Source organism: Chrysochloris asiatica, unplaced genomic scaffold (assembly GCF_000296735.1).
Source record: "Chrysochloris asiatica unplaced genomic scaffold, ChrAsi1.0 scaffold00007, whole genome shotgun sequence".
Lineage (NCBI taxonomy): Eukaryota > Metazoa > Chordata > Mammalia > Afrosoricida > Chrysochloridae > Chrysochloris > Chrysochloris asiatica.
Window position 1 is genome coordinate 4,228,114 of NW_006408525.1, and position 17,929 is coordinate 4,246,042.

A 17,929-nucleotide genomic window follows, 5' to 3' on the forward strand; every position below is an offset into this window, starting at 1 on the left:
AAAATCAACTATCACTAAGGCTTATGCAGTTCCTTATTCTATTCTTCTTACTCCTAACTCCCTCCATTTTGACTCTTTAATTGCTTTTTATAAAATGCATTGTTGTTGTTACGTGCTGTGGAGTTGGTTCCGACTCATAGCGACCCTGTACAGCATTTCCGATGCTGTAAATCTTTACGGGAGCAGAACGCCTCATCTTTCTCCCGCGGAACAGCTGGTAGTTTTGAACTGCTGACCTTGAGGTTCACAGCCCGATTCGTAACCACTACGCTACCAGAGCTCCTTAAAAATGCATTGTTGTTGTTGTTGTTAAGTGCCATCGAGTCGGTTCCTACCCATAGCGACCCTGTACAGGGTTTCCGAGGGTGTAAATCTTTACGGGAGTAGAAAACCTCATCTTTCTCCCGCGGAGCAGCTGGTAGTTTCAAACTGCTGACCTTAAGGTTTGCAGCCCCGATTCGTAACCACTACGCTACCAGAGCTCCTTAAAAATGCATACATCTCCCTATATCCAAATAATGTTAACACACTACTGTCATTTGAGTCACAAAGAATTAATGACTTAACTTCATTTTCTCCTACCCAAAAGTAACCTGAATTCCCCCAACCCCAGAAAGATAAAAAGAAGGAAACAAAAAAACAACAACAACACAACAGGAGAAAACACCAAGTAGTCAGCACAACAGAGACCAAGGGAGAGGATGTTTTGTTCCATGTCCAGGAAAGCTGGCCACTGAGTTCAGACTAGCCCCTCTGGGTGGGCCAAAATAGTTCAGAAAGGCAAATAAAAGAGCATCTCTAAGCCCCACCTGTTCTCCCACCTGAGATTATAGCCAAAAGAATATTTCCATACTTTCTCCAGGATTTGGGCCTCCTTGGAATTAATGAAACTATCCTAACTTTTCGAGAAGTTACCAAAAGTCTGGGAAGAGCAATTGTTTCCAAAACAATTTGAAATCCTTACAGACAGGAGAGCAAGACTGTACTAAAGAGCACAGGACCGACTCACTTACTTTGGGAACTGATTAGAGAAAGGGGAACTTGGTTTTATTCTTAATGAATTTCACACACACTGGAAAGAAAGGTGTTACATAAATTCTGCTGTGACAATCACTGCTTCGCTGGCACAATTTGGAAGGGGTTGGGGCTATCATTAATATTTTAAAAAAGAAGCAATAGAATAGCTTAAAAAGCACAGGCCAAGTGTAATTTAGGGGGTTGATGAAAGTTTAATTGAGGATTTGAACAGGGTCTTGGTTGATAGATACAGATTTTAACAGATGGAGGAGACAGAAATGGGCTTAAAGACTGAGACAGTGACACGAGCACAGGCAAAGGTAAGACTTCAGGAATCATGGTGTCCATCTAAGTTCCCTGTATACTCTGAGAGTGGATTATAAAATCATCACCGAATCATGATGGAAGAGACCAGGGATGCACAGATAGAACATCTGCCTAGATAGAACATCTTCCAGGCCAGTAGCAGAGTATATGCAGTTTCTAGTCTAGGTGATTGTATTAACATACATAGAGAACAAATGTAAACCAAGTATGTACATACTGGAGCACAGTGCAGGGAAGATTGGTGGTCAACTTGGAAGCTTTGGAAACTAGGAAAGAGGAAGGATTTTCATGAGGTAGGGGATAATGAATGAGTTAGAATCAACTCAGTGGCCCTGGATTTGGTCATCCTTGCTGTTCTTCAGTGTTGTTGAGTTCTTTCTTACTCATAGTGACCCTGTAAAGGGTTCCCAAGGAGTAGCTGGTGAGTTTGAACCACCAACCTTGCAGTTCAAACTGACTTTGTGGTCCAGTGCTCATCCTACAGCACCACACCAGGAGGATCCTTAGCATTCTAAAATTACCGTAGTTTGTAAACCATACCTATCTAGTCCTTGTGGTAGGAATGTCTCTATTTCAGAGATGATCGTAATAGTCTAACATAGCCTGAACACTTCTTATTTTTGAATCTGATTATGAACACCTCTTGCTGCAAAGATATGCTCATATAATTTGGCTTCCTTTGTTACTGTTGGATGCACTGATTAGCATAAATATCTGGTCCATTTGTTATTACAACCCTCACTATAAGTAAACAAAGTGGCATTTCCATTTATGTATTTGGTGGTTAGTGAGCTTGTTTAGTAAAGGCCAGCCCCAGGAGGCTAATCCAGACTTTGTATTAAGAGGAAATAAAAATTTGGACCTTTAGCCATAGCCAATATGAGGTACCAACCAAAGTGCTACCTTTGAGACATACAGTCAAAGTGACTACCCTGGAGAGCATTTTGCACTCACCCCCAAAAAAGGCCAGTGAATTGAGAGGCTGTGAGAAACACTGAGAGATGGAAGCAAAAGAAAGGATGTGGCTAGGAGAGAAAGTTAGAGCAGATGATGGAAAGCCTTAAAGAAGGGTTTGGCTTAAAGGTATCAGCAATGCACTGACAAGACATGAGCAAGGGATTTCATAGTATCAGCTTCTCCATTTTAGTAGAACCCCTCTACTTAAGGTTGGATTGGATTTAGGAAAACTGATCATGAAGAACCAATTATAAGTCTATTGTTCCTGAACCAGGTGATGAGAATTAGAAAAAAGATAGTGGCACTGCAAACAGAGTTGTAAGGTAAGGCCCAAGAGATTTTGCAGGCCAGTCTGCCTATTTCCTCACTTGTAACATGAAAAAGAAACAGCTGCCAGCTACTTAGGAGAAGAGACCCTGCTCTTTCTGGCTTCCTCTGCCATTTGTAATACTTTTCAAAAGGCTGCTCTCTTTTCATAAAACAGGTAGAGGTGTTTAATGGCTCTGGAGGCAAAGCAAAGTTTGTGAAATCTCTCTGACGGGGCACATTCTGGACTAATCCCAAACACAATATTCCTCTCCAGGCCTGAAAACTGCTGAATACTGTCTAGAACAATGTGACTTCCCCCAACACCAGTAGCCCGGTGAAACACAACTTTTGTTGCTCGGTAGGTCTCCATTGCCTTTAGTAGTGCAGCTTTATACCGTTGCCTATCCTCTTCTCTCTTGCACAGAATTGCTATATCTTTGGGCAGATAGCCACGTTGGAACAGGCTGTGGCATCTTTCTGCCACGCGGCTCACTATTTGCTCTTCTGACATGTGAGTCTCTGTCTCACACACCCCCAACAGAGCCTGGGCACATATTGCTTCCTCATAGGCAGCTTCCGTGAATGATGCCAATGCCTCTGGAAACATGTTGAAGTGAGTATTTTCTTTGATCCTCTTCATTTCTTCTTTCATGACCTTTGCTATTTCCAGAGCACAATGGATCCCCTTAGTGATTGTTTTTCGAGGAAACTGAGCTGAGGGAGGAGGAAGGCCATTGACATCTGCATTATAGACTTGGAAAGGATCCAGGAAAAGCCAGAGAATCCCACAGTGAAGATTTTCACACCCAGCCCCTCTCAGCTTTGGATGGGTGATATTCTTAGCCTTCATGTACCAATCACCATATTTACTGCAGAAATTCTCAGTTTCATCCATCACTATGTGTTTAATCTTTAGGAATTCTCCTTGCATGAAGGTTTTACGTGTCACTGCTTGGCAGGTGGTTTGTTGGCTATAAAAATGAAAGACAAAACAGGGTTTCAGGTATATAATCAATGGGAACACCATGCACTCGTCACTGTCTGAATTGTAATTAGAGGCTAGTTCTCCTCTGGAGACTGATTCATTAAGTAATTCAGGAGTGTCCTGAATACTACAGAACTGCTCTGTTTATAAGTTACCCAGCAAATGGAAGCTATACATTTTAAGCCCTACTCTTTGGGGTAATCTAGTTAAATCTTCATGAGAAATTTTTGAAATGACTCCACGTAGCCTTTTCTTTTTCAGTTAGTAGCCCATTTCTGCTGCTTGACAGTCCTTGATAACTAGTATCTTACATTTAAAGAAAACTATCAGAAGTAATTTATACTCATATTTAAGTAACTTATTTGACTACTGTTTCTTTCCTTTGTCCTTTTTGGTGCAGCAGTCAAGAAGTCAAAAGATGTATTGCATTAGGCAAATCTGCTGCACAAGACCTTTTTAAAGTGTTGAAGAGCAAAGATGTCAGCTTGAGGACTAAGGTACGCCTGACCCAAGCCATGATATTTTCAATAACCTCATATGCATGTGAAAGCTGGACAGTAAATAAGGAAGACCATAGAAGAATTGAGGCCTTTGAGTTATGGTGTTAGAGAAGAATACTGAAAGTGCCATGGGCTGCCAAAAGAACAAACAGATCTGTGTTGGAAGAAGTGCAGCCAGAGTGTTTCTTAGAGGCCAAGATGGCCAAACTTGGTCTCTCATACTTTGGACATATTGTCAGGAGGGTCCAGTCGCTGGAAAAGGATATCCTGTTTGGTAGGGTGAAGGGTCAGAGAAAAAGAGGAAGACTCCCAACGAGTTGGACTGGCCAGGTGACAGCATCAATGGACTCAAGCTTGGCAACAATAGTGAGGTTGGTCCAGGAATGGGCAGTGTTTCATTCTGCTGTGCATTGGGGTCACTATGAGTCGGTATCAACTCAATGGCACCTAACAACAACAACAACAACAATGCCTTGAATTGTAATTATTGATGTTCTTCTCCTCCAGTTTAGATGGTGTGGGCTTTCTGAAGAAATACACTAATTTTTAACCATCTCCTATCATCCTCACATTAGGGATTCAGTAGGTATTTGTTGAATTGAATTACACTTTTGACTGGAGTAGTTTTAAACTTAGCTATTTGTTGCTGTTGTTTGGTACTGTCAAGTCAATTCTGACTCATGGTGACCCTGTGTAAGGTTTCTGAGAAGTGGCTGGTGGGTTTGGACCACCTACCTTGTGGTTAGCAGTTCAGTTGCAACAACAAACTTAGCTATAAAGCATAATGAAGAACGTAGTGCTTGGCACAGGTTCACAACCTGACATCTGCCACCTCTCTGACTTCATCACCTGCCATATACCCAAACCCAGTCTCTTTACCAGTCAGACCTACCATGCTAATTCTTTTGTTCTTCATGCCTTTGCATTTGATGTGACCCATTTTATTTATTGGAACCAACCTGATGGCACCTAACAACAACAACAACAACAACAACAACTGGCTTTGTAAGATTGAGCCCAAGGATCTCCTTCACTGGGTGAACTAGCAAACTAAGTTTCAGCCTGAGTTAAGATGAATATACATTATTATATTACACATGAAAGTTACACCATACTCTCTTTGTTGATTTTTCCTTTATCTCCCTTATTGGGCTTAATGGCAAGATCTTCAATATGCTTTTTCCTTCTCCGGTAGCATAGTGGTTATAAGTTGAACTGCTAACTACAAGGTCAGCAGTTTGAAACTACCAGCCATTCTGTGGGAGAAAGATAAGGCTTTTTGCTCCCATAAAGATTTACAGCTTTAAAGCCCTAAGCAGGGTTGATATGAGTTGGAACCAACCCCACGGCACATAATCGTGTCAACCAATACACGTCTAGCACAGTGCTGAATATATAAATGTTGTTGTTGTTGTTGCTAAATGCCATCAAGTCAGTTCCAAACCATAGTGACCCTGTATAGTGTTTCTGAGGAGCAGCTGGTGGATTTGAGCTGCTGACCTTCTGGTTTGCAGACCAGTGCTGATCCCATAGCACCACAAAATGATTTGTTGAATAAATAGGTACAGTAAATCAAAAGTCTAAATGAATTTATTTTCATCTGATGTATAGATTTGATGTATAAAAGTTGTATCACAATTTTTTTCTGCCAAAAGTTATTTAGATCAGAAACAAATGTACAGGTTTTCCAATAATACTGATTCAGTACAAGTCAAACAAATGAACATATTTTATCAAAAAAATCAAATGACATCGGATACAAATTCCTGGTAAATAAAATGACTGGTTAAGTGATTTACTCTGTGATTTTAAAACATTATAAAGAAAAAGGTATATTTTAGTAAAATAGATTAATTTTAATTTTTCTAAAATTTAAGATTGGAGATTGTGAAAGCAAATAAAAAACCCCAATAGTTCTACTTCTAGAAATTTAAAGTTATGCACATATATATACTTGGAGTATGCATGTGCATATATATGAGATGTCTGACTGAACACTGTAAATTACCTGCCTCAACCTCAACTGCCTGATAATTTGTAAATGTGTGTATTGTAAATATGTATAAGTGTAAGTTTTAAGAGTTCCTCTTGTACTTATTCAGCTAAGATCACTGCAAAATCTTAAACTAAAAACACAAATCACTTTTGTGATACTACTGAAAAGACTAACTAAATACATTTATTATGTTTGAAACTCTTACCTCACAAAATCCTTTAAGGGGTCATTTTCACAAACATAGAGGATCTCTTTTGGTGTGCAGTGGAACAAGTTCTTAATCTTCTCCACAGTCTTTATGGCTAGGGCTGTTTTCCTGGTCCCTGGAAAGCAGTGGATAAACAGCTCTCGTGTCTCCTGAAGACTTTCTGCAAGCAGCTCACACTGTTCTTCTATGAGCAAGTTGAAAAATTCACAGCCCAGCTGGTCACTCAGAAGAGATCTTGAGCACAAGGAGACCACCACAAGGGCCTGCAACAAGTCTTCCATTTCAGACTTATCCATAAGCCTGTAGGATTGGGGGTAGTGCACAGGGGTTTCATCAGGAATGCCCTGTATAAGGGGCAGGTGCATCAGCCTTGGAATGACACACAGTTTTCCTGTGTAACCACCAACATTTTCGAGATTTTGCTTTAACTGATGGGCAGTGTTACGGACATATTCCAGTCCTTCAGTCCACCTGGTGTCTGCTAAAAGTGTATAGAGTATTGGGGGGCTATTAACTGCTATTAGGAGAGCATCACACAGCACATTCTGCTCTTCCTTCAAGCCCATATCACCAGCCCAGCTTCTAGAAAATATTACAATCCCCTGAGAACAAGGATATATCTGTGTCTTCATTAATTCCTCCAGTCCTTTGTGATCTGAGAATAACTTACTGCAGAGAGACTCTGGTTTAAATTGTATTTCCTCCCGTGTCACTGAAAACGAGAAGAATAAAAGTAAATTACCAAAAACACACAGAAGTATATTGTATCTACGTAGTCCGAGTGTAATATCATAGAGAAGAAATGGCTGTAGCCATGAAACTCTGGGTTTCCTTGTCTGCATAGAGAGATCAACCACGTCTGTAGGACCCAGGCCTGAGATAAGAAGTTTTGAGTTTTCATAGCTCTAGCAAAGGGGAAGATTATCAGGGAGCAGTCTTTACAGACCACCTCCTGGAAATGTCCCCTCAGTGTCAGGCAGCCTAGCTCGGACGGGAAGGCAAGCCTTCCTGTAAAGGGTCTTTTTCTGTATCTGATACTTTTATGGAATTAAGAGTTCTCTTTTAGAACAGTGATTAATAACTGCTGTTGTTGTTAAGTGTTACCAAGTTGGTTCCAACTCATAGTGACCCTACATAGGGTTTCCGAGGCTGTCAATCTTTATGGAGCAGAAAGTCTCATATTTCTCACATGGGATGGCTGGTAGTTTTGAACTGCTGACCTTGAGGTTAACAGCCCGACTCGTAACCACTACACTATCAGAGCTCCTTATCTATATTTCCTAGGGAGCCTTTGACAATGTCTGTAGACATCTCTGGTTGTCACAACAGCAGGGATGCTAAAAGCATCTAGTGTGTAGAGCCAGTGATGCCGCTAAGTATCCTGCAATGCACAGGACATCCATCACAGCCTGGCTCCAATGTCCATAGTACTGAGGTTGAGAAAGCTACTTTACAAGTTTAGTTGACCCTGTGACTCCTTCAGAATTGGCAAGTCAGGGGACAGTCCTCTTATGCCTAAGAAAATCTTAAAACCTAAGGAATTCCAAGTATTCTCAAATTTGGAGGACAAAAGCTACATATAACTAACCAGAAGTCCAACCACAAGTAACAGTGAGGAGTAGAAAGTATAATGGGAACTTGATGACTGACAGACAAGGTCAAGTGTATTATTTCAGGACCATTATGCCTACTAAGTCCTACATTTGACCTTACTTAAGGAGAAAGGTTTGGACTAATTGCTATCAATTTTCCCCATTTAATTTTAGAAAATAAATATTCCCCTCAGCTGAAATCCAGAGGGAATACCTGGAAACAAACGCCGTTGCAGAGTCCCCTTAAATTCTAGGACTTTTATGGGACATACTGGGCTTCTGAGTGCAGATGAGGATGGTGAAATCAGATGAGAGCTGTAGTCTGTAGGCAAATTGGAAGGAGCTAAACAAATACACAGAAAGTTGTTTAAGACAATCAATCAATCAATCAAAAAAACAAAAGACTTCCTTTCTTGCTTTTCTACTGGAAACATGGGGTGCACATCCTCCCTGGACTCTCTCACGCTTACTATGCCTCACATAGTTCACTTCACATGTGTCCGGTTAGGAAACACGAGAACTCCTGAAGTATTATATCTATTAATTCACTGACTCTTCTTGGACAAGTCATTTTACCTTCTCTCTCATGCAACAATGATCTGATGATCCCTAAGTTTTCTTCCAACTCTAATATTTTGATTCCAGGTCAGCTATAAGTGGGGTCAGCAAAAGTTAAGCACAGTATTGTTATTGTTGTTGTTAAGTGTCATTAAGTTGATTCTGTATAGGGGTTTTCAAGGAGCAGCTGGTGGGTTTGAACTGCCAACCTGTGGCTCACTGATCCTACAGTGCCACACCAGGATAGAATATATATATGCTTCAAAAAGTTTGTGGAAAAAAATTACATTGTCTTTTAATGCAATTTTCCCATGAACTTTTTGAAGGCTCCTTGTATATACTTGTAGTTATTTAAGGAGTCCATGGGTGTCACAAATGGTTAAGTACTTGACAACTAGTTGAAAGATTGGTGGTTTAAACCCATCCATAAGCACCTCAGAAGACAGTTCTGGCGATATGCTTCTAAAAGATCATAGCCTTGAAAACCACATAGAGCACAGTTCTGCTCTGCACATTGTTGTTGTTGTTAAGTGCCGTTGAGTTGGTTCCGGCCCATAGCGACCCTGTACAGGGTTTCCGAGGGTGTAAATCTTTACGGGAGTAGAAAGCCTCATCTTTCTCCCATGGAGTGGCTGGTAGAGGGTGCTAACTCAACAGCAACTGACAACAATTGTATAACTGTTTAAGTTCCATCCAGTGTTTAGATGGACTAGAAAGTAACAGGATCTCCAATTTGTATGTGTATGTATGTGTGAGAGAGAAAAAAACTCAAACAAATTTAGGATAGGAGAAAGAATGATCCAATAAAATTATCTTTTATCTCAAGTGTTGATCCAAGCTTCTTTTTTTACCAAACTAGAACCTAATGACCATGAAGGCACTAAGTTTATAAGCTTAGTTCTGCCTATGGATTGATTAAGATCTAGCAAGGCTGATTCTAAGCAAAACAACAAGGAGTATGAAAAGATCATTTGTCCACCTGGCCCACTGCCATCTTTGGCCTCAGCATTTCCATCCATTTTCCATAGTTTTGCTCCACTTGGTGGTGCCTCAAACTCAGTGGTTGATGGTATTAGCACCTAAAACACTTTTTTTTAAATGCCACAAAGAAATTCAACTTTGTCAGCAATGGTTCCTTTGAAAGAATTTGTGAAGAGCCATTCTTAAACACAGTTTCTCTGAAATATCTTTAGGGTGTGACTGTTGATGACAATTTTTGACTTGAAAATTTTCTTTTTAAATAGTCCTTTACAGGAAAAGTGAACTTTCACTAATTAGTGGCTAATGGAACACCAAACCTTTCCAAAATCGACTTAAAATCCAAGCATTTCTTGACCTCAAAGAGTTCATATTCTAAGTCACTGGAATTTAAAGATAATAGAAAAAGGACTCTGCAGTCGGGAAAGCATTTATAAGAAAAGGCAGCTCTCTAGCCTTGAAGTAAAATATCTGACAAACAAATACCCACCAAAAGCAGAGGAGGGAGTTCATTCCTGCCCACTGGCCAGTGACTTTGTACCCACTTTACCTGACGGAATGTCCAGCATCAGAGCTACCCAGTGCTCAGCTGACAACCTTGTGACAGAATTGTTCCTCATGATCCAGGAATCTGGGGCATCTGCGAACACGACACAACAGAAGGGCTCCACTTGTACCACACAGACATAACCATGTAGGACATCTTTTTGATACACATTCAAGATTTTGGTAGTGAAATTCACCTTGGGCTTCTCACAGCAGAAGTGGAATGTGGTCAATTTTTCTATGCAGTTTTCAATTTCTTTTTTCAGTAAGCCAGGGTTTACTTTCTCCTTTTTACATCCAAACACTTCTTTGCTCTTATCATCTACCCCAATAATTAGGTATCCCCCTTGAGTGTTGGCAAATGCAGAAACGTAACGAGGCAGCATGTCTTTCATCCGAGACACAATCTTTTTGGTGGTGAATCTTTTTAACTCAACATGGGTTGACTCAGTGAAACTGAGTTTCTCCTTATACATGAGTTTATCTTTTTTAAAGAATTCGGAGGCAGATGTCTTCATATCTTCTTCTTCTTGGATATGCCTCTTAGGAGCTTTCTGAGAAGGCAGTTCACTCACCCTTGGTCTTCCTCTTTGGACTCTGGCCTGCTTCTCTCTGAGAAGCTCCAGGGAATTACTGGCATTCAAGTTGATAATGGAAGTCACATCTCTCTGATACAAATGGGACTGCAGGCTACAGATCCTTAGGGGGAGGCCGAAAGTACCTGGGCTCCACGACTTCACAAAAATCAGGAGAGTGTGTTGCTGCTGCATGTAATCAAGGTATTTTTGTGTACCTGAAGGAAGAAGCTTTTGAAAAGAAGTTTCCAGATCCTGTCCCAGCCCATGGCATTGGTAACTGTATGTCTTATCATCAATCTCTGCTTTAATCACACCCCCTCCAGAATTTAACAGTGCACAGATAGCTTGGACGATTTTAGAATTCTCTGTCCTTTTCAAACAGGTGTTGGTCATCGTCTTCCTGTTCTCTTCTCCAAAAGTCACTCTGCCCACCTCTACAACTCTCTCAGGATAGGGTGTGTCCATATCAGTCTTGGGATGCTCCATTTCAGTAGTCTTTAAACAACAGTAGGAAGGGGCTCCTATATTAAAAAAACCAGGACAGAAATGTTGTTTCTATATTGACCAAGTATTCTAGCAACTACGGTATTTTTTTCAAAGTTATAAATTACTGGAGATACATGTTGTTGTTGTTAAATACCATGGAGTTGGTTCCGACTCATAGTGACCCTACACAGGGTTTGCAAGGCTGTAAATCTTTATGGGAGCAGAAAGCCTCAAAGTAATCTTAGATAATGTTTTTTTTTTAGCAATGTTGCCAATATCTTTCACCCTCCCAACTTGAAAATGAATAATGATGAATGCTTAGTATTGTATAATGACGGGGAAATCATATTTCTGAAAATTTCATTCTTTTCCCATTTAAGATCAGTAAATGACAATATTGAGGCCAGATATAAAGGACTTGGGTTGGCACAGGAACCAAAATGAGTTATTAAAGAATATGCAGGAGTCGAAGCCAGAAGATGGGCCATCTTACAATTCAAGGGGTAAAGAAAGGAAAAGTAGAGGACTAAGGAAGTGTTGTTTTGGAGTCTGTGTGACATAGAAGGTTTTGCTATAAAATTTGGCAATTTTTATGAGCAATTTTATACATTTAGAAAGCTTTAGGCTATTTAGCACTTGAAACACTCTTCTAAGTTTTAGAAGCACATTTCTTCCAATGTAGTGTGACTTGTGGGAGCAGTACTTTTCTCCCCCTCCTAATTGTTGTGGACTGTTGTTGTGGACTGTTAGGTTGGTTTGAATCTCAAGTTCAATGTCACCAGGTTCAATGTCATCAGCCGCTCCTCAGAAAACCTATACTGGGTTGCTAAGTGTCAGAACCGACTTGGTGGCACTTAACGACAACAACATACTATGGAAAAGAATTCTAGTGTGGCACTGTAGGATAAGCACTGAACCGCAAGGTTGGTTCGAACCACAAGGTCGGTAGTTCACACTCACCAGCTGCTCCTCAGAAACCCTATACAGCGTCACTATGAGTCGGAACTGACTCAGTGACTCTTAACAACAATACTATGGAAAAAAAGCATGAGAGCAGGGACTAGCAATCTGAGTTGACATTGGGACCTTGAAACAAATATTTCAGAAAGCACCCTCTACTAATTGCAAAACAAAGTATTTACTAACCCAAACCAAAATTCTTCCTCTAGGGGAAGAGAACTTATTTTTTTCTCTGTCATAAATACAAGCCAGATACCCAGAGGGACATGTAAGAAAAGTAACTTAATGTCACATATCCTCTAACCTTCAGTTACTTTTCTTATTTTCTCACTTATTCCAGGCAAACCCAAATCAGCCTGAAGAATTGTTTTTTTTTTAGTATGTGAGCATGTCCTGTAACCCAAACCAAACCCACTGCAGAGTTTATTCTGAATCAAAGTTACACACCAGGACAAAGGAGGACTATCCTATGGGGGTTCAAGGTTGCAATCTTTAAGTAAGAAGACTGCCACATCTTTCTCCCATGGAGTGAGTGGCTGGTCGGTTCCAACTGCAGACCTTTTGGTTCACAGCGTAGTGCTTTAATCATTATAGTACCTGGACTTTTGCGAGCATCTTCTGTGGGTACATGTAAATATGGCATTTTATGGATGGCCCCTTGAAGAATTATTTTCAGTATTATCCTCTTCATATCGTAGAATCACAGACAATTCGAAGGGATTTCTAAAGATATTTCAATTGAGCCATCTATGTGATTCATAAATCCCACTAAATTATTCCTAATCACCAACAAATTGCCCTCCAGCAACTGCTTGAACACCTCCAGCAACAAGTAACTCACTGTCCCTTCAATTTTCCAACAGCTTTGTTAGAAATGATTTCCTTATTTTGAGCTATAATTTAGCTTCCTATAGTGTCCATCTGCTGAGAGCCACAGAAGAAATTTATTTTGAACTAGTAGATCTTAAACTCTCATGACTCTGAAGTCTCCTTGATGTTACCTGTGCTATTAACAATGACAATACATACAAAGTTTTCTGAGATTCTAACTCCATGTGAACAATCTTTTCACACTTTACAGAATTCCTCACGTAGTCTCTTTTGTAAGTTTCTCTTTAGCGAGTATTTTACTAGCCCTTTATGTCCTCAGACATAAAATGTATATAAATAGATGAGGTTTTTTTTTTAAAAAAAATGCTTTTTACCTGAAGTTAGTGCTTTTTCCTCTTGCTGCTGCAATTCCACATCTGGCTTTGGTCTGAATGTTTGCTTTCTGCCACAGTCCCTGTTGCTCTTTGATATCAGCCAGGGAGGAGCAGGAACTCTGCCAGACTCTTCAAGTCTCCATAACATTGACCCACTGAGGAAGGCTGATAAGGACTTAAGAAAAGCCTATGACTGGACACATTAGTAGGCCAGGGTTTGAGCGCTGAGAGTAAATAAGGTAGTAATGGGGAAATTCTGGGGTTGTCCTGTCAGGAGCCAATGCCGAACTTACCATCTTTAATGGACTGAACATCATTTCCATGTACTTATATAAGCACCTCTTGCTCTGGCTAATTTCATTTGCAAAGTTCTACATACATACAATCATGACTGTCCTGTATTGTTGTTGTGAAGTGCCATCGAGTCGGTTCCGACCCATAGCGACCCTGTACAGGGTTTCCAAGGGTGTAAATCTTTACGGGAGTAGAAAGCCTCATCTTTCTCCCGCGGTGCGGCTGGTAGTTTCGAACTGCTGACCTTAAGGTTCGCAGCCCGATTCGTAACCACTACGCTACCAGAGCTCTAGATTATATATGTATATATTTTGTGTGGCACAGGAAACTTCCAAGCTTCCAACTAGCCTATAAGTTCCATTGTTGTTGTTAAGTGCCATCGAGTCGGTTCTGACTCATAGCGACTCTATATAGGGTTTCCAAGGAGTGGCTGGTGAGCTTGAACCACCGACCTTGCAGTTCAAACCGACCTTGCAGTCCAGCGCAGTAATCTACAGCTCCTCAGCAGGACTCCATATGGTCTATTCTACTAGTACACACAAACACACAAAAGACAAAACAAAAAACTAACTAAACCCAATTCAGTGGAGATGATTCCAATTCAAGGTGACCCTGTGTGTTTCAGAGTAGAACTGTTCCATTGGTTTTTCTCGCCTGTGATCTATGTGGATAGGGGGCCTGGCAGTACAATGGTGGCTGGTAACTGAAAGGTCGGCAGTTTGAGCCCACCAGCCACTCTGCAGTTCTGCTTGTGTAAAGACTGTTGTTAGGTGCCATAGAATTGGTTCCCATTCATAGTGACCCTCCTACAACAGAAACCCCGCCCCCCAGACCCACCATCTGTCCTGTATTGCTGTTTGAGCTCATTGTTGCAGCCACTGTGTCAGTCCATCTCATGAGGGTCTTCTTTGTTGTGCTGATGGTCTTCTCTCTTCTGATAACATAGCCAATGCCTAGGATATCAATCTGTATGGGTTCCATTTCATTTTTGACAACTTCCAATTTTCCTAGATGCATGCATTCCATATTGTAATTATGAATGGATATTTGCAGCTTTTATTTCTCATTTTGAATCATGCCACATCAGTAAGTGAAAGTGCCCAAAGTTTTGTTCCATCCAGGTCATTAAGGTTGACTAATTTGAGGAAGCAGCTCTTCCCAGTCATATTTTGAGTGCCCGCCAACCCGAAAGACTCATCTTACAGTACTATATCAAACTTCTTCTGCTATTCCTAAGGTTTTCAGTGGTCATTTTTTTTTTTTTAGAAGTAGGTCACCATGTCCTTCTTAGTCTTAGTCTGGATGTGCGGCTGAGAGTGGTCCACCATGAGTGACCTCTCAGATTTGAAATACTGGTTGGTGGTATAGCTCTCAGTATAATCACAATACAAAGCCACTACAGTTGGACAAACTGATAGACCAGCCGAAAAGAATACAGCCCAGGAAACTTGATGAGGTAGTTCTGCCCAATCCTATAGGGTTGATTTGGGCGGGAATCCACTCATGGCACACAAGTCTTTGTGGAAGCAGATCACCAGATCACCTTTAGGTTAGTTGTTTAAGTCAGTTCTGACTCATAGCAATCCTGTATAGGGTTTCAGAGGCTGTAAATTGTTGTTGTTAAGTGCCATTGAGTAGGTTCCAACCCATAGTGACCCTGGATGGGGTTTCCAAGGAGCGGCTGGTGAACTTGAACCACCGACCTTGAGTTTCAAACTGACTTTACAGTCCATCACATTAACCCACAGCGTCACACCAGGACTCCTTGCAGGAGCATAAAGTCTCATCTTTTTCCCACAGAACCGCTTGTGAATTCGAATCGTGGACTTTGTGGTTGGCAGTCCAGGACATGAGAACAAACTGAGTCACTCACGGATTTTTCCCTTAGGACTGAGAGGGCCATTTCATCTGTGTCTCCACCCCAGCCCTCAATTGGAAATCTGGCACAAGCGCAATAAATACTGTGGGATTATTGTCTGAATCACTAGTTCTTCCAGTTAGCCCAAGGTACAACCTAACACTAGGATCCACCTCAAGTGACCTCCCCCAGCTGTGAAAACAACACACCCGCCAAGCCTTGGGAGCTCTGGTGTGGCGTTCTAAGAATAAGGTGCTGTTGCTGTGTACTGTCGAGCCGGTTCCGACTCATAGCGACCCTGTATATGGTTGCTGTGTTGTAAATCTTTACGGGAGCAGAAAGCCTCCTCTTTCTCCCGTACAGCGGCTGGTGGGCTCGAACTGCCGACCTTGTGGGTCGCAGTCCAGTGCTTCTGTCCAGAGCCACCACGTTCCCATGGAAACCCTATACAGGTTCCATATGCGTCAGAACGTCACTTAACAAAATCATTCTGGTTAACAATGGCCTTGCAATCAAAGAGCAAGGATTGTTGGAATTTTTTTTTTTTTTTTTGCTCAGAGGAATAAAGCGACTCAAGTGGCTCTTAAGAGAAGAGTCCCGGACGCAAAGAATTGACTGAAACTGAGCTCCACCACGACACTCAACTAGGAAGTCTTCCTCCGCCTCCGGTTGGTTGGTTCGCTCAGCAGCCCCGACTCAGTCTGCTGCCCACGTGACCCGCTAGTCTTCCACGGATTGGTTGTCCACGTGAGGGCGCACGGAGCTGTGGGACGCAGGCTGGTTAGCGAGGTGGAGGAGCTGAGTGGGAAGGAAGGCAGTGGGGTATCGCTGGTGACGGAAAGCTGGAGAACTCGGCAGCTCGCAGGCTCCGCCGACCGGGCAGGCTCCTCAGGGAACCGAGGAAGTTTTGGGAGTTCGTTAGCGGGTGGCGTACTTTTGTCTGGGTCTTTGGGTGGAGTCTTGGCTCCGGCCTCATTTGCGTTCCTCCCAAGGACGGCTTCAGTCTTTCCTGAAGACTATGGCGTTTGGAACTGACTGTAGAGGTTCCAGTGGGTGAAAACGGTGCCTGTCTTACGTAGGGCGCTGGGTTGGCCGCGGTGAGATGAGGCTGGGGCAGTGAGAGCTTGGAGATACTGAAGGTATGCTACCAACGTTGGAGGTAATTCGGCTGTTGCATTTTTAATCTAAGGATCGCTCATTGATTGAATTAAATGCTCGGTTATTGAGTGTACTCAGTCGATGTGTTAGGCTCCGTTTTGGGCACAGCTGATGGAAAGGCCGGTCAAACACTCCTGGTTCCTTAGGAAGTCCATGTGATGGGGCTGGTAGAAGGGGCTACGGGACGCTTGAAAGGGTGTATAGTTGACGTTTGATGCTGTACTGTGATTGGAAAAGATGTGGGAGTCAGAAAAGGGAGTGACTAAAGGACCACTTCACAGAGAAGGTGGCATTTCAAGATAGTTTTTAAATTAGCCGTTCTTCAGTTTGAAAAGGGTGGGCAAAGTGTTCCAGGCAGATAATAAGCGCTAAGACAGAACTGGAAAGGAACGGCTGTATGTTGCTGGAGTGCTTGGTGGATTTGCTCAGCGACTGAAGATGAAACTGAAAGGTAGGCAAGGGGTAGATTTTTTAAGGACCTACCCTTAAAATGCAAGCATTCTCTGTTAGTATGTCTTCATCTTAAAATACTTTACAAAGTGCGATAGATACCACATAGTATGTACAAAGTACTTCTATAATTCAAAGGATGGACAGATGTTTCCTGTTGGACTGATGGAGAAGACTTCATGCACAAGGTGGCATTTTTGAGGATCACAAAGGGAGAGGTAAGATAGAAGTACAGAAAGGATTTCTACGGGGCAGGGGTGGGGGGGAGATAAAGAACTTTCTAGATGGAGGACACACACAAAAAGTTAGAGCATATCTGGTTTGGTTGGACTTTATGGTATATGTTAGTAGGGTTATAATGTTTAAAGGATAAATTTAGGTGTTTTAAAACATCTTGAATGCTAAGGCAAAGTAGTTTGGATTGTTATGTTTGCCCTGGGCCCTGGGAAGCCATTGAATACTTTTAATTAATGGCATAGTAACACCAATGTTGTTAAAACTTACTATGTATTTAAGACTCACTTATGTTGGATGGGTGGAGTCTTGGTGTGGCGCTGGACTGCAAGGTCTGGGTTGGAACCTCAAGGTCGGTGATTGAAGCTCACTTGCAGCTCCTATACAGGGTTGCTATGACTCTACAGCACTCAACAACATGTTGTATGGAAGAGAAACTGAAGGCATGAGATCCACTGAGACAGTAGTATGGTCTGGTAAAGGAAACATGGGCTTAAAGTCCGTTGCTCATTGGTTCAAATCCTGGAACTAACCATAGATTTCATGATCCTAGGGAAAGTTATTTTGACTCTGAACCTCTGTTCATGCACTTATAACATATCTCCTTCACCAGTAAAGAATGATGAGACAGTCAAGCATAGCCCCTATATTGTAGGCACTTGTTACATTGGTTTCCTTTTCTTAATGGAGCTCATTTGCTACATGGAAAACATAGTCTACAAACAGCTGGGTT

General features: G+C 41.7%; 1 protein-coding gene across 1 annotated transcript; it reads right to left on the reverse strand.

Moving 5' to 3' along the window:
* Positions 1–2,755: 2,755 nt before the first annotated feature.
* Positions 2,756–11,037, reverse strand: SLFN14 (schlafen family member 14). The gene is made up of 4 exons (XM_006832329.1): positions 9,978–11,037; positions 8,106–8,234; positions 6,297–7,011; positions 2,756–3,581 (listed from the first exon to the last, which is right to left on the reverse strand). The coding sequence occupies exons 1-4, from the start codon at positions 11,035–11,037 to the stop codon at positions 2,756–2,758; spliced, it is 2,730 nt and encodes a 909-aa protein (XP_006832392.1).
* Positions 11,038–17,929: the final 6,892 nt, after the last annotated feature.

What these genes read in the sequence shown, in the direction of transcription:
- SLFN14 (XM_006832329.1), bottom strand. Translation starts at nt 11,037, where the DNA reads ATGGAGCATCCCAAGACTGATATGGACACACCCTATCCTGAGAGAGTT. An exon ending in GCAACGGCGTTTGTTTCCAG is followed by an intron (nt 7,012 to 8,105) that starts GTATTCCCTCTG and finishes TCTCGTTTTCAG; the next exon opens with TGACACGGGAGGAAATACAA. An exon ending in CCCTTAAAGGATTTTGTGAG is followed by an intron (nt 3,582 to 6,296) that starts GTAAGAGTTTCA and finishes TCATTTTTATAG; the next exon opens with CCAACAAACCACCTGCCAAG.